This window comes from Sphaeramia orbicularis, chromosome 15 (assembly GCF_902148855.1).
Source record: "Sphaeramia orbicularis chromosome 15, fSphaOr1.1, whole genome shotgun sequence".
Taxonomy (NCBI): Eukaryota; Metazoa; Chordata; class Actinopteri; order Kurtiformes; family Apogonidae; genus Sphaeramia; species Sphaeramia orbicularis.
In genome coordinates, this window is record NC_043971.1 from 2,659,087 (window position 1) to 2,675,329 (window position 16,243).

At 40.0% G+C, this 16,243-nt stretch overlaps 1 protein-coding gene across 1 annotated transcript in view; it reads right to left on the minus strand.

Annotated features, from left to right (window-relative positions):
* The window catches only part of cdh23 (cadherin-related 23), a 166,055-nt gene that overhangs the window by 141,033 nt on the left and 8,779 nt on the right, over nt 1-16,243 (minus strand). Inside the window, exons 3-6 of the mRNA XM_030155673.1 lie at nt 15,004-15,131; nt 5,717-5,789; nt 3,441-3,557; nt 1,368-1,480 (exon numbers count right to left, since the gene is read on the minus strand). Of these exons, the coding sequence (XP_030011533.1) occupies nt 1,368-1,480; nt 3,441-3,557; nt 5,717-5,789; nt 15,004-15,131 (431 nt within the window). The remainder of the gene's footprint in view (nt 1-1,367; nt 1,481-3,440; nt 3,558-5,716; nt 5,790-15,003; nt 15,132-16,243) is intronic.

Genomic DNA, 16,243 nt, shown 5'->3' on the forward strand with positions numbered 1-16,243 from the left:
CATTTTTTAACCCTTTACATGCCGTGTGTGTATTGTAAACAAACCTTTTTTTTTAGATGCAAAAAACACACAATTTTTTTTTCAATAGTCTACATAAAAAGTGGATCACATATTATTAGATTTTTTCATCCTGGCATATGTCAGTGATTAACTCCAACACTGGTTAATTTTCATTATTATTTTTGGCGCTAGGTCAAATGTTCAAAAATACTAGCATCTGTCACCAAGTGTGCGTAAAATGCACACCTATAAATCAACCCATTAAATATTATTTGATTTATTTTTCTGCTCTAATTTGATTTTATTTTTGTAAATCCAGGTCAGTCCTAATCATACAGATCAAATGTTAGAAACAGTGCGTTTTAGGGACACTTGGCAGACAGATGCTAGTCTGGTCATTTTCTTTTGTTTACAATGTGCACATTTTAGTTGGTGGACAGAATTTTAAAGATCATGCAAAAATGAACAACTTTTGAATTCTAACCTTCTTTAAATTGTGAAAAATAATATGAAGTTTTTTAACATGAAGTGCAAAGTGTGTCTAAAAGGCACACCTGGATACTGGAGGGTTAATGTTACTGGTAATATTGCACATTTTCCAGAACCTACAGACCCTGTGTTTACATCTTTTCAATTAAAAAAGAAAAATTAAATCATCAATTTATGTTGTTTTTGAAATTTTTGCATGTAACTGTATGTACGTTCATTAGGGATGCACTGATACCAGTTTTTTCCAGACCGAGTACAAGTACAAGTACTTACATTTGAGTACTGATCCTAGTACTTAATAATCCCATTCCAGTTGTTAGTTCCTTTTGTAAATGTGCTTTATTGTCGTTGTCATTAGTCTGACTGGAACAAAGTGCTGCTACTGACATTTAATGTGTTGGAATGAGCGTTTCTCAATTAATCCACCAGGGGGCGCCGCTCTGAATTAACCATACTGGACAAATACCATGAAGAAGAGGAAAGTTTTATGAGAAGAAGAAAGTACCGGTATCGGACCTGATACTGGTATCAGTATCGGTACATCCCTAAATTTCAGTGATTCCAGTGAATAAACCTAATAATAACTGTGGTACCAACTCCTGCTGACAGCAGTGGTTTGTAAAACGTCCGATCAGCCAAACTAATTCAGTCTGTCTGTGGTTTCCACCTTCTGCTAATGAATGAAATCCTTTACCATGTTTTGTCATCCTCCTTTTTGTGCCGTTTGTGTGAGTTTGGAATATCACCACTACATAGAACTATTCTGAGATGTAAGCTCAGAAAGTAAACATCAGGGAGAAAAGTTGAGGAAGTTTGGGTAAAGGACAGGGTGACCCCCCCCCACCCCCAGTGATGGACAGGAGCTGCTCAGTAGTTACCGTGCAAATGCCAGTTTTCTGTTGTGGACCGACGCCTCCGTCCACCGCTCTGACAATCAGGATGTACTCGGACTTCAGCTCCCGGTCCAGCAGAGCCGTGGTGGTGATCTCACCTGGAAAACACGGAAATGGGTTTGATCTAGTGGAGATACGAGAAAAACACACTATGTGGACAAAAGTATGCGGACACGTTGAATTCAGGTGTTTCTTTTTTAACAGGGGTCTGGGATACAAAACAATAATGACTAATTTTTCAGAGGTACAGGGATGAGGGAGGTGTTGGGTATCACTGGGTGTTAGAAAGATGTACAAGTATGTGGTATGTGTATGTATATGTGTTAATGTGTGTAGGTATATAAGTATGTATGTGTGTACAGATCTGTGTATGAATATGTATGTGTTACTGTATTATGTGTTTATGTAAATCATATTATATTTGTTCATAATAATATAAAGCCAGAAACCAAATTATTTAATAATATCAGTCATATTATAGTATATAGTATAGATCTGCTTAGACTAGGAAGGTTATTACTGTTATTAATTATATAAAGAGAAGGGGTGGGAGTTCATAAGTTGTACTTCTTCTCACTCCTTTTCGAATATGTATTATATGTCTTATGTTGAAGTGTTTTGTTTATTTATTTTCTTCTGTTTTGACATTCATAATAAAAATAAATACATCAATCAGTCAATCAATCAAAAATCACTAATGTCAGAATATAGTTTTATATTATGGGATAAATATGATTGCATTGGTTAGTTTGGGTTAAACTATTATAATAAATGATCATTTACTCACACATTTGTTCATCATGAAAAAAACTACACTATGTGGACAAAAGTATGTGGACATGTTGAATTCAGGTGTTTCATTTCTAACAGGGGTCTGGGATACAAAACAATAATGACTCATGTCAGTATATAGTTTTATATTATGGGATGAATATCATTGCATTGGTTAGTTTGGTTTAAATTGTTATATTTGTTTCCAAAATGACTCAGAGATGGTTTTGACTTAATTTCTTTCAATATTGATTCAGTGTTTTTTATCCATAACTATGAATTTAAATGTTCTACCTCTACATTTCTCAATTATTTTTTGTGCTTTAACTGAAAATAATAATTTCCTACCACATCTAACCATCTACTTTCTTCACATTTTCCATTAAACTTTAAGGAAATATAGATGTTTTTTATCTGAAATCCTCATGAACAGGACATCTTAAAGCAGTAGACATGATGTGTCCCAGTATTTACGGCCATATAGTTTAGAAACATAAATACTTCCTTAAAGTTTAAACCAAACTAACCAATGTGATGATATTTATACCAATATAAAACTATATTCTGACATTAGTCATTATTGTTTTTATTCCAGACCCCTGTTAGAAACGAAACACAGTGAATTCAATGCGTCCACATACTTTTGTCCATATACTGGATTTCCTATCAGCAGATCAGAAATGATATGAGAGGGTGGTCTTGTTTTCATCTACAAACACTGACAAATCGGACACAAAACATCTACATCACAGGTGACAAACATACGGCCCTTGGGCCAAAACCGGGTCTAACCTGGCCCATGGGATCAGTCTGTGAGATGTCAGTCTGTCTGTCTGTTAGCAAGATAACTCAGAAAGTTATGGAAGGATTTTGATGAAATTTTCAGGAAATGTTGATACTGGCACAAGGAAGAAACGATTCAATTTTGGTGGTGATCGGGGGGTGGTGGTGGGGTGGTGGAGGTCTGCGCTGTCTTAGTGCTTTACTAGTTTTTTACATGTTTGGGCAGGATGTTCAGACTGTATCACTCTTTCAACACTGCAGACGTGTCCCAATACTTTTGTCCATATGTTGAATTTATAATGCACATGGAAGGTATAGATGGGAAAGAAAAGGTAGGTAAAAATGGGAAAAAAAAGTGCAATAAATCTGAGCTGAAACAGAAACCACAAAATAAGAATCGAGAACAAGTGGGTTTGCAGAATCAGCGCGCGCACACACACACACACACACAGAAACACACACACACACACACACACACACACACAGAAACACACACACACACACCTGAGCGGGAGTTGAGCCGGTACTGAGACGAGCCCTCCAGGGAGTAGATGAGTGAGGCCTGGCCGAACTCCCTCGAGGCGTCCAAATCAGTGGCATTCACCAGTAGCACAGTCGCCCCTGGGGGGGTGAGGGGGGGGGGGGGGGGGGATGAGTGCGACAAAGAAAGTTACAACTCACAGATTCGGAGAAAGAGCCGGAGTCATGGGGGATGTACGCCAAGTCGAGTACAGATGCAGGAAGAAGGGAGGGGGGACGAGCTGCAAAGACAGACTCAAACGGCATCAAAGCCCCCCCACCCCCAAAGCCCCCCCATCCCCCCCATCCCCCCCATCCCCGTCTGAACGATGGCGCGGCGCTGAGTGGGTTTACGGATTAGTGGATTATCAGCGTGTTTGGCTCGGTCCGTTCTTGGCACAGACCGGATCAATAGCCGAGCAGACCGGGAGATGAGAGACCGGCCCAGATCTAGGCCCCGCATCCGGAGCCTGGTGGCCCCCAGCCCCTTAACCCTTTAACCCCTGAGACATGACTGTAAACCAGTGTTTCTCAACCTTTTTTGGCTGGTGACCCCATTTGAACCCTTTCATACATACTGGTCACTCCAGTGGTCACTCCAGTGGTCAGTTCTTCTCCAGCTGTTCTCTGTAGATTCATGGGTTTTGTTTTAGTTCCAGATCAGCTGACACAGAGGACACTTCCGCACCATCCTATAATACACTGACATTCAGACCATTACTGTAACTGTGCTGTTCTTGATAAACCTGATCTGCACTAACATGTTTGAGTGGAAATCAATTGTTAATTGTTAGACTGTATTTACACGTTTTGTTTAGTTTTATTTTCAAACAAAAATTTTTTTTTTTGCATATTATCTCCATGAAGTGAATAATAACTAGTACTGGAATATGTTAAAATGTGACAAAACATCAGATTAACAGCATTAAAAATATTTTAATTTCATTGTTTCCATATCACTTTCTGGTATTTGATTTCATATTTTATATATATATATATATATATATATATATATATATATATATATATATATATATATATATATATATCGATCACATTGTTTTTTTGTATTTCAAAGGAGGAATAAAAACACTAAAGACAAAAAAATCTTGACTAAGGTTCTCATAATTCATGCATGAAATTTCTGGCGACCCCAGACATTCAAAACAAAGACTTTTTTTTTTTGCTAAACTTAATTTGTTTTTGATCATGTAATAGTTTGCTATACTATGTTGCAAATAAACGTTAATTTTAGACATATTTAGTCTATATAATGTATATTATTGTGGACAGAGGCAGTAAATCCAGGTGTAGATTACTGCACAAAGGCTCAGGATCTGTCCAGTCAGTCCAGCTGTGATTTACAAGGAGGACAATTAATACTGAACAAACAAGAACTGAAACTATGAATTATGAAAGAGCTGCAGCATCTGAAACTGACCACAGTGAACATTTGACACAGAAACAGAACCACAGTGCTGCAGTTTCACAACCACAGTTTGTCATGTCTTTTATGGATTGTGATTGTCTCTCTCAACTCACCATATATTTTTTATTAATACTTTTATTTATTTTATTCATTTTTTTTTTATCAATAACTATAAATTTCAGGCGACCCCATTTGAATTCCAAGTGACCCCATGTGGGGACCCGACCCCAAGGTTGACAAACACTGGTGTATTCTATTAGCACAGTTTGATATTTTGCTATTGAGCAAACAGTTGAATTTTGTGTAGAAATATTTCAAATAACTCCTCATCACAGTCATCAGGGTTTAAAGGGTTAAAGCCCAGTCCAGGCCCCCGTAGCCCCACACTGTCAAAGGCGCCTTCCAATCGACTTCCAGATGCAGAAAGTGGTGAATTTCAGCTGAAAAGGGAAGGGGCGGTCAAATATGTCATTTCCTCAAGCGGCTGGAAAATTAATCTATTGTCTGGGATAACAGAGCCGTCTGAATGCATGCATGAGAATGAATAAAGCAGCAGTGATTCGCTTTGTAGACTCAATATCCTGCATTCGGACCGAGCGCTTTAAAACATTATGCAAAATCTAAACAAGTGAGGCGGTCCAAGCCAGAAGAGGCAATAACAGATAAAGAAACGTGCCCCGGGGACGCCAGCGCTGTTGGCTTTTGTCTGGATTCTAATTGAAAGGCAGGACCGGACCAGGTGACACATGCTGCTGGCGCTGTTTACATGTGACGCTGACGCTGCTGCTGCGCACAAACACAACTGCAACCGCACATGCATGGGCCGACTCACCAGCGTTGATGTTCTCTGGGATTTTGACGATGTAGGACGGCTCGCTGAACTTGGGTGGGTTGTCGTTTTCATCCTAAAAGAAGAAAAAAAGCAACAGTAAACAATGAGAAGATGCAAAACAACTGATGACGATTACCATTACTGCCATTTGCTGGTTCTACTGATTTTATTAATGCCACTGTTAAGACTACTACTGTTATCAATACTTTTATTTATACTGTTATAATTATTACTTTTATTATTTCTATTGTTATTATCATCATCATTATTATTATTATTATTATTATTATTATTATTATTATTATTTATACTATTATTATTTATACTATTATCATTACTTTTATTATTCATATTATCATCATTACTTATCATTATTATTATTATTATTATTATTATTGTCATTACCTTTATTATTTCCACTGTTATCATTACTTTTATTATTATTTCAATTATTATTATCACCATTACTTTACTATTATTTCTACTATTATCATTAATTATTATTGTGATCACTTTGCTTTGTGTGTTTGTCTCTTAGCAAGATAACTCAAACAGTTATGGATGGATTTGGATGAAAATTTTAGGAAATGTTGATACTGACACAAGGAACAAATGATTACATTTTGGTGGTGATGGGGGTGGGGGTGGGGGTGGGGGTGTGGGGTGGGCGCTGATCTGCCTTGGTGGAGGTCTGTGCTGTCTGAGTGCTTTTCTTGTTTTCTTGTTATTTCTACTATAATTACCATTACTTTTAATACTTTTATAATTATTTAAAAAAATATATGACAATTTGAAATGAATCCAACCAGTAGTTTCAGAGACAATGATGTGTATGAAATCTAAACATTGGTGACCCTGTGTTTGACCCTTCAAAGTCCCTCAAGGTCAAAGGTCATGGACCCAAACGAAAGTCCATATATGACTTCTATCAGTGATCAACAGGAACTATATTAGTATCTGTAACCATTTACATGTTATAAACCATTAAAATATGGACCATTAGAAGTAATGGCACATTCAAAATATTTCAAAAAATTCGTCAAAAATCCAAAACTCACAATTTTTCAAAACTGTGAACAGACTTAAGATACATATATAATTTGACATAAATCCAACCAGGAAAAATACAACATTTTTCAATTAAGGCCTTAAAATAGTTCCAGATGTTCTCATTAATGCCAGAACTGGGTCTAAAAAGGACAACCAGGACCTGTAATAATTAGAACCGCATGATCTCCATCCACTTTTAAGTGTTTTTTTCACCTCCCACTCAGGTGAATTAGTCTCGATTGCAACGCCAACACATCCGGGTGTGTGGTTGTTGACGGAGACGCTCCACCGGACATTTTTCTTTAAATAAATAAATAATCAAAGTGGCCTGTTATAATGGTGGGTTAACATGACACATGAACTGGAGCACACTGAACAACAGGTATTTGAATTTGGTCCCAGTGGTTTTTATTTTGGCCTCTTTTTTCCCAAATCCATCCAGCTGCTTTTTGGCACCTGTTTAACTCCACAAAGCAGTTCCATGGTCAAAACTCAGTAAAAACAGAAAAAAAAAAAAAATTAAGAAAAAACACCAAAACACTGGAAATAACAGGAAAATCAAAAAACAACAAGGAAAACTTTGTCAAAAATCCAACAATCACAATTTTTAAAAACTGCGAACAGACTTTGTAAACATTATCCAAATGAAGCTACAAATAAAATTTGAAATGAATCCATCCAGGAAAAATACAACATTTTTCAATTAAGGCCATAAAATAGTTCCAGATGTTCTCATTAATGCCAGAACCAGGTCTAAAAAGGACCAACAGAACCTGTAATAATTAGAACCGCATGATCTCCATCCACTTTTACGTGTTTTTTTCACCTCCCACTCGGGTGAATTAGTCTCGATTGCAACGCCGACACATCCTGGTGTGTGGTTGTTGACGGAGACGCTCCCCGCCGCGCTGCTGCCGCCGCTGACAAACATTAACACTTAAACAACAGTCACTGGCAGCGTCATCCACTGGGCCTGTGTTCCGCCGGTGCAGCCCATTGTGTGTGCGCCTCTGCCAGCTGCTGATAAACCCCTGTGGTGTGAGTCACGACACTGTGGAGGACCGACCCAGGAATACACAACCCCCCCCCCCCCCCCCCACACACACACACACACACACACACCACTACCACCACTGCCGTCAGATTCTGCATTTCAGCAAAGATTCCCTCTGTCTTTTACACAATATTCGTCCCCCGTGTGGGATGCTCACAGACACGTGTGCGGTGCAGAAATATTCCAGCCGGATCCATTCATTCTGCTCTTCCATGGTTCCTCCTTTTATGAATAATAAGTTCCATCTATAATGAATGTACATCAGGGGAGACGAGCGTGAGCCGCTGCAGATACTGTTTATGAGTTCTGCTGCTCATTAGCTTTTTATTGGTGTATTTACAGTATCTTAGGAAAGGTCAAGATTCACATCGACGACAAAAGTTAAACAAAGAACAGATAAAATACAGATTAAAAAAAAAAATGTCAGCGTTTGTGCGTACATTGAAATTCCAGAGGGTTTTTACTGAGAAAATAGAAGAACTAATCCCCTAACATTACAGAAAAGAACAGTGTTTTTACAAAACATATGAAAAGGTGTCGTATTATCTAGAGCAGGGGTGGAAAACATGCGGCCTGGGGGCTGGGGCACCGATAAGGGGGGGTAAACATGACAAATTCATGGGGCCTGGAATTAATGGGGGGGCCCACAGAGCAGAGGAGGGGGTCCAGTGGATACAGGTTACATGTCCTGTAAGATCCACTGTAAAAGAGAGACACAGAAGTCAAGAATCAGATGTTGAAAGTTTGTTAATTTCAGTTTCGTTTTCACACAAGGGCAAGAGATGAAATGTGTGGACCGTGCATGAAATATAAACATAAATGAAATAATATTGAAATATAATACAAATCTCATCTCAACTTCCTCAGTGTGATACCTGGGCCTGTTTAGTTGAACACAAAGCTGATATTCATCAGGGGTGCATGGGCGACACTGTTTGGAACAAGAACGCTGAGAGGGGTGTGTCAGCGGCCCCTCAGACGGACCCCTGGATTCAGGTCCATTGTATAATAGTACTGGAGAAATATACCCCCCACCCTGACCCGGTACCCAGGGTTCACAGGTAACTCACTAATCAGTGCATCACTAAAGAGGGGGGGCTTTATCAACAGAACGCACAGAAAGGCTCATTCCAACACATTGGATGGATGGAAGTACGAAGGCAGTGACGCTCAACGTTAGGAACAGACAAACTTTGTTTGGACAAAAAACAAAAATATTATTTTAGAGCAGACAACAGACGTATGCTATATGTACATATGATGTACCGCATGCAAATGTCTGATACTGAATGTCAATAAAAAATAAATTATATACATACATACATACATACATACACATATATATATATATATATATATATATATGTATATTTAAATAAATAAAATAAATAAAATAAATCGTCGGCTTCCTGATAAAACCTGCTCAGTGACATTTTTGGTTGGGAATAAAAACCTGCTATCTCTCCTATTATAGCTTCAAATTTCAGTCTCCTGTGAAAGTTGTTTACATTCCATCAGAAGTACCAACATTAAAGGAACAGATTTTTTTTGGTCATATTTCACAGTTTCCTGTTATATAAACAGTTTTTTGTTTCTCCTGTAAAATGTGCCAAAAGTCACAGAGCAGGTTTTATCAGGAAGCCGAAGATATACATTATGTATATATATATATATATATATATATATATATATATACATATACACACAGGGTGGGGAAGCAAAATGTACAATATTTTGAGGCAGGGATTGAAAGACAGTGTATGACCAATTAGTTTATTGAAAGTTTATTGAGAATTTATTTGCCACAGGAACATTTCCATGATAGAAAATGTTTTTATTCTATGTGTCCTCCTTCTTTCTCAATAACTGCCTTCACACGCTTCCTGAAACTTGCGCAAGTGTTCCTCAAATATTGGGGTGACAACTTCTCCCATTCTTCTTTAATAGTATCTTCCAGACTTTCTGGTAATAGTTTTGCTCATAGTCATTCTCTTCTTTCCATTATAAACAGTCTTTATGGACACTCCAACTATTTTGGAAATCTCCTTTGGTGTGACGAGTGCATTCAGCAAATCACACACTCTGACGTTTGCTTTCCTGATTACTCATATGGGCAAAAGTTTGTGAAAAGGTATGGATAATAGTGTTAGGTATGATTATGACATCAGTATATGTTTGGGTTCAAAACAACTGACGTAGTGTCTGCTGAGAAAAAACAACTAAATGTTCATTGTACATTTTGCTTCCCCACCCTGTGTATATATATATGCATATATATATAAAACAATGGATGTACCTATTTATGGATGTAAAGTGAACATTAATGAGTCTTAAGGTGTATTCACACCTACTTCGTTTGGTCTGTTTAAAACGTACCACAGTTCATTTCCCCAGAACGTTAAGACTGTTTTTTTTTAGGTGTGAATACAAACATGACAACTCTGATTTGAACCAAACAAGCTGTTTGTTTTTAAATGGACTCTGGGCCGGTCCACTTCTGGTGTGAACAGACCCGGCTTTGAGCCCAAATAAGCCAAAGAACCATGTGCCTTTTTGTGCTTGACGAGCCACCGTAGCTGTTGGAGGCAGGCGAGCCTCATGGGTGGTCAGAGCTGACAGCAGCAGCCATGAGCTGTGGACAGACGTGGACCAATGAGGACACCGAATGTCTCACTGACGTGGGCACATGTCCATGTCACCAAACTGGCACCGAATGAGCTGTTCTGAACAGTTCCCATTATTTTCTCAAAGTTGTGAAATCCAGAACTGCACAGAGGACCTCCATGTTTGTTTTCATCAACACCCGCTGTCTCTGATTGACCCCGCCCCTGACTTGTCTGTCCAATGCCAGTCCAGTTCATCACATGCGTGCTTCTGTGAACACCTTCTGGTCCACTAGCAAAAAGTGTAATGAGAATGTGATCCGACCCAAATGAAAAAATAAAGTCCACATTCGATCCGAATCAAATAAACGAACCACAGGACTGTCCAGGTGTGAACACAGCTGTAATACGCACAGAAACAGTCACTGCTTCTGTTTGAATTCAGGAACTGGTGGAATTTCCTGTCAGTGATGTAAAACAAACCCAGTGCAGCTTTAATGAATCCATCCCTTTAAACCCACAGACAAGTGGAGCAGTGATCAGATAACGGTATCTGGATGTAAAAACCATCCATCTGACAAAAGCAGCGCCGTCAGACCCATGTTTTCTGAACGCAGGAAACCTCCACACGGACCCGAGATCAGATACGGATCAAAGTGTTTGTGCAAAGGTTCCGATACGAGCGGCTTTATGTCTGTAACAAACCAAACCACGTCTGCACATACGTACGCTACAGTCCACAGAAAAAACACACAGCTGTGATCCAGAGTGTGAGTGTGTGTGTGTGTGTGTGTGTGTGTGTGTGAGACCCAACGACTGTGACTGTGTCCAGGACTGAAAATAAGACATTTAGTGATAAGAGTGACAAAAGAACTGAAGCTCCAGCAGACCACAGACGGAGATAAACCCAAACAAAGCTGAGCTCAGACACCGATCAAAACCTAATAATTCAGTCAGGAAACACTGAAAAGGACTAGGTTTCATTTAACTCTAAACCTATATAAATACCAGCTCTCTTGTATTTGTCTTTATATTTTAATTTTTCACTTGTTTATGTTTTTTTCTACCCGTCTTTTTCTTTGCACTTACTTGTTGTTTGTTGCTGCTGTTAACTGTGGAATTTCCCCACAGTGGGAAAAATAGAATAAAAAATAATAATATAATTGCCCCAAGTGGAGGAGTTAAAGTATCTCGGGGTCTTGTTCACGAGTGAGGGAAGGATGGAGCGTCAGATTGACAGACGGATCGGTGCAGCGTCTGCAGTGATGCGGTCGCTGTACCGGTCTGCTGTGGTTCAGAAGGAGCTGAGCCGAGAGGTGAAGCTCTCGATTTACCGGTCAGTCTACGTTCCTACCCTCACCTATGGTCATGAGCTTTGGGTCAGGACCGAAAGGACCAGATCCCGGATACAAGCGGTCGAAATGAGTTTCCTCCGCAGGGTGGCTGGGCGCACCCTTAGGGATAGGGGGAGGAGCTCAGTCACCAGGGAGGAGCTCGGAGTAGAGCCGCTGCTCCTCCACATCCAGAGGAACCAGCTGAGGTGGATCAGACATCTGTTTGGGATGCCTCCTGGACGCCTCCCTGGGGAGGTGTTCCGGGCATGTCCCACCGGGAGGAGACCTCGAGGAAGACCCAGGACACGTTGGAGAGACTATGTCTCTCGGCCGGCCTGGGAACGCCTCGGGGTCCCCCCGGAAGAGCTGGAGGAGGAGTCTGAGGAGAGGGAAGTCTGGGCGTCCCTGCTTAGACTGTTACCCCCACGACCTGGCCCCGGATAAGTGGTGGATAATGGATGGATGGATGGAAATAATAATATAGAATAAAATAAAATAAAAATCAAATTAAAAAAAATCAAATAAAAAATCAAATAGAATAAAATAAAATAAAAAAAAAAATTGAAATAAAACAAAATGAAATAAATTTGAATAAAACAAAATCAAATAAAACTAAATAAAATAAAATAAAGTAAAATGAAATAAAATAAAATCTCAGCTCATCTTAGTAAAGTTGTAAAACAGGGGTGTCAAACATAAGGCCTGTGGGCCAAACCCGGCCTGCCAAAGTGGAACCTACACTAACACTAACGTTCCTGTTATAAATGTATAATATGATCCACACACTTGTCACACACAGCATCCACGTAAACAGAACTCAGTTCCATCCAGTCTTCAGCAGCTCCAGAACTTATCTCCAAACTGTCTAGACACATATTTCTCCATCACATCTGAGCGAAAATTAAATGAACAGATTTGGAGCCTCTGAACGTGCGGAGACTCAGAGTTCTGTTTCTGCGACGGCATCGAGAGTCGATAAAATCCAATCAGACGAGATCTGTACAAATCTGTAAATGAGGAGGATTCTCTGATGGTTTTAACATCTACACTGGTAAACAAACTCCAAACGAAGCCTCACACAGAAGCTTTAGACCGGGGGGGGGGTCCACAGACTGAATTCAAACTATCCACCTGCAGCAAAACAAACATGTAAACCATAAACGCCATCTGTTTCTATGTGTCGTCCTTTTATCACAGTCAGCTGTAACCTGAATAAAAAAGAACTATTGCACTGAACAATCCCTGCGTTTCCATGACAACTGTTCTTCCTGGTTTAATCTGATTAAAGGTTGGATCCTATTTCAGATGTCCATGTAAACACCTTATTCCAGTTGAAAAAGAAAAGTTCAGATTAAATTTAAACCTGATTAAAGTCAGTGGTTTAATCCTCTTTTAACTGCGCTCTAAATTCTTCCTGGACATGTAAAGCCTTTATTCCGTTTGGACTTTATTCCTTCCATTCTGCACATGCTCAGTGTCTTGTCCTGTGGCGATGACGCACACATTCTGCGCTGGTGGAAGAATCTGCACTGCAGTCTAGTCTTCCCAAAGCGTTCCAGTGGGCTATTCTGATGGGATCTACCAGCCTGGAAAACCCTGAAGGAACAGTTCAACACTGGGTTTTATTCATTCATTTGTCCTGAACTAATGAGTTCCACAAGTGGGACAAACAGTTTGAACTGCAGCCCTAACGTTAGCTTAGCTTAGCCTAGCTTAGCATAATAATAATAATAATAATAATGGATTGGATTTATATAGTGCCTTTCTAGACACCCAAAGCGCTTTACATTATTGACCCATTATTCATTCGCTCTCACATTCTCCCTCTGGTGGTGGTAAACTACATCTGTAGCCACAGCTGCCCTGGGGCAGACTGATAATGGCTTCATTCCTCTGCTCAGACGTAGCCAGGCTTTTAGAGGTGATTTGGAGTATTTTAGGAGTGATTTTGGTCAATTCAGTTCTCCCTAATCATTCCTTTAGTCCGCTGGGGTCAGTATGATCACACTCTCCGAGTACTTTTCTAGAAAAGACAGCGCAGACCTCTGCCAGGGCCGATCAGTGGGGCCCCCCAGTGGGCCCCCCCACCCCCGATCACCACCAAAATTTAATCATTTCTTCCTTGGGCCAGTATCAACATTTCATGAAAATTTCATGAAAATCCGTCCAGAACTTTTGGAGTTATCTTGCTAACAAAAACAAACAAACAAACAAACAAACAAACAAACACGGGGGGGCAGATCTGTGTGTTTTTCTTGTTGTAATAATAGAATGGGAACCTGTTCTTTCAGTATTATTAGGACTAAATCTGCACAACTAGACAGATGTGGCTCTGCTCCCTGGTATGCTGCACAACATTTGGGAACAATGTGTCAAACGGATGTTTACGTGGAAGCGCATGTTTTCAATGGTGCGTTGTTCACCCAGATTCCTGGAGTGTCCGTACACCAATATACTTCCATCACTGATCTGGACTCTATGCCTTACAGATCTACTGTTCTCACTGGTTCCACATGTTTGTGTCCTCCTGTACCAGAAGACTTAGTTCCAGATGGAACACAGATGCCACCATGTGCTCAGACACATTTCCATTCACATCTGCTAGAGTCCGTACACCAGTAGTGTCCGTACACCACATTCTAAATATGTGGCTCTGATTTGACTGTTTCTGTCAATATATGGAATTTTTCAGCAGGCATGCTTTGGACACCACATCTATGCAATAAACAATGCATGATTCTGCTGAGGTCTGAAACATTTGTAAATGTGTGTAGGCATTAAATATGGAGGCTATTAGGCTGGAGTGTCCGTACAGCCAAGAATGTGTGATCTGACAGGGGTACAAGCCTGACACATTTAGAGGAGACACCAGAATACACACAGATTTAGGACTTTAAAACAGAAATAGACAAATCAAATGGTCTGTCTGATTCTTGGATAGAGCAGTATTATTTTTTATCTCTATGTGCACCCTTTCTGGTACCTGGACTGGGATCAGGATTACAAACAAAAAGTGAAGGATATTTTATTTCTTTTTTGTCATTTTTGCCATTTCTAAATAAAACTATGAAAAAATATGTTTCAATTCAATTCACACACAAAAAAGTAAAAAGCACTGTGCAAGAAATTCCAACTGAAAAAAACAGCCCAAAAATTTAAAAAAATATCCTTAACTTTTTGTTTGTAGTGTACGTTCTATATGTATTTGTCGTGGTCCCAGTGTGCGGTTTGTGTAGTCGTACTTACAATCACCTCCACGGTGACGGACACGGTGTTGTTCAGGGCTGGGTTTCCTCCGTCTTTGGCCATCACCGTTAAGTAGATGATCCCGTTTGGAACCCGTTCATAGTCCAGAGGCTGGATCACACTGATGACTGGAAGGACAAAGGAAGGGGACACCTGACGGATCTGAGAGGGACTCCAGACGCTGTGGTCATGTCAGACAGATTCAGGAACTGCTTCTGTTTCACTACAGTGACTCACCTCTGTCTGATGTCTCTGCTCTTCAACATATTTACACTTAAATGTCATTGTTTTCCTTCTTGTTCTGAATATCAGTTTGTTTTACACCTGACACTGTTATTTGGGCAGATTCCAGTTTTTATCCAGGTTCTTTTTTACAGTTTTTTAGACTTTGGATTTATTATGTGCAGAGTTTTTTATTTTGGATCAAACTGCTGATACAACGGAAGTGACCAGTATGAGGAAAGAAAGCACATCCATCCATCCATCCATCCATCCTCGTTTATCCATCCATCCATCTATCCATCCATCCATCCATCCTCGTTTATCCATCCATCCATCTATCCATCCATCCATCCTCGTTTATCCATCCATCCATCCTCGTTTATCCATCCATCCATCCATCCATCCATCCATCATCTGTTTGTCCATCCATCTATCCATCCATCCATCGTTTGTCCATCCATCCATCCATCCTCGTTTATCCATCCATCCATCTATCCATCCATCCATCCTCGTTTATCCATCCATCCATCCATCCATCATCTGTTTGTCCATCCATCCATCCATCTATCCATCCATCGTTTGTCCATCCATCCTCTGTTTGTCCATCCATCCATCCATCGTTTGTCCATCCATCCATCCTCTGTTTGTCCATCCATCCATCCATCCATCCATCCATCCATCCATCGTTTGTCCGTCCATCCATCCATCCATCCATCCATCCATCCATCATCATCGTTTGTCCATCCATCCATCCATCCATCGTTTGTCCATCCATCCATCCTCTGTTTGTCCATCCATCCATCCATCCATCCATCGTTTGTCCGTCCATCCATCCATCCATCCATCCATCCATCCATCCATCCATCCATCCATCCATCCATCATCGTTTGTCCATCCATCTATCCATCCATCATCGTTTGTCCATCCATCTATCCATCCATCATCGTTTGTCCATCCATCCATCCATCCATCCATCCATCCATCCATCCATCCATCCATCCATCCATCCATCCATCCA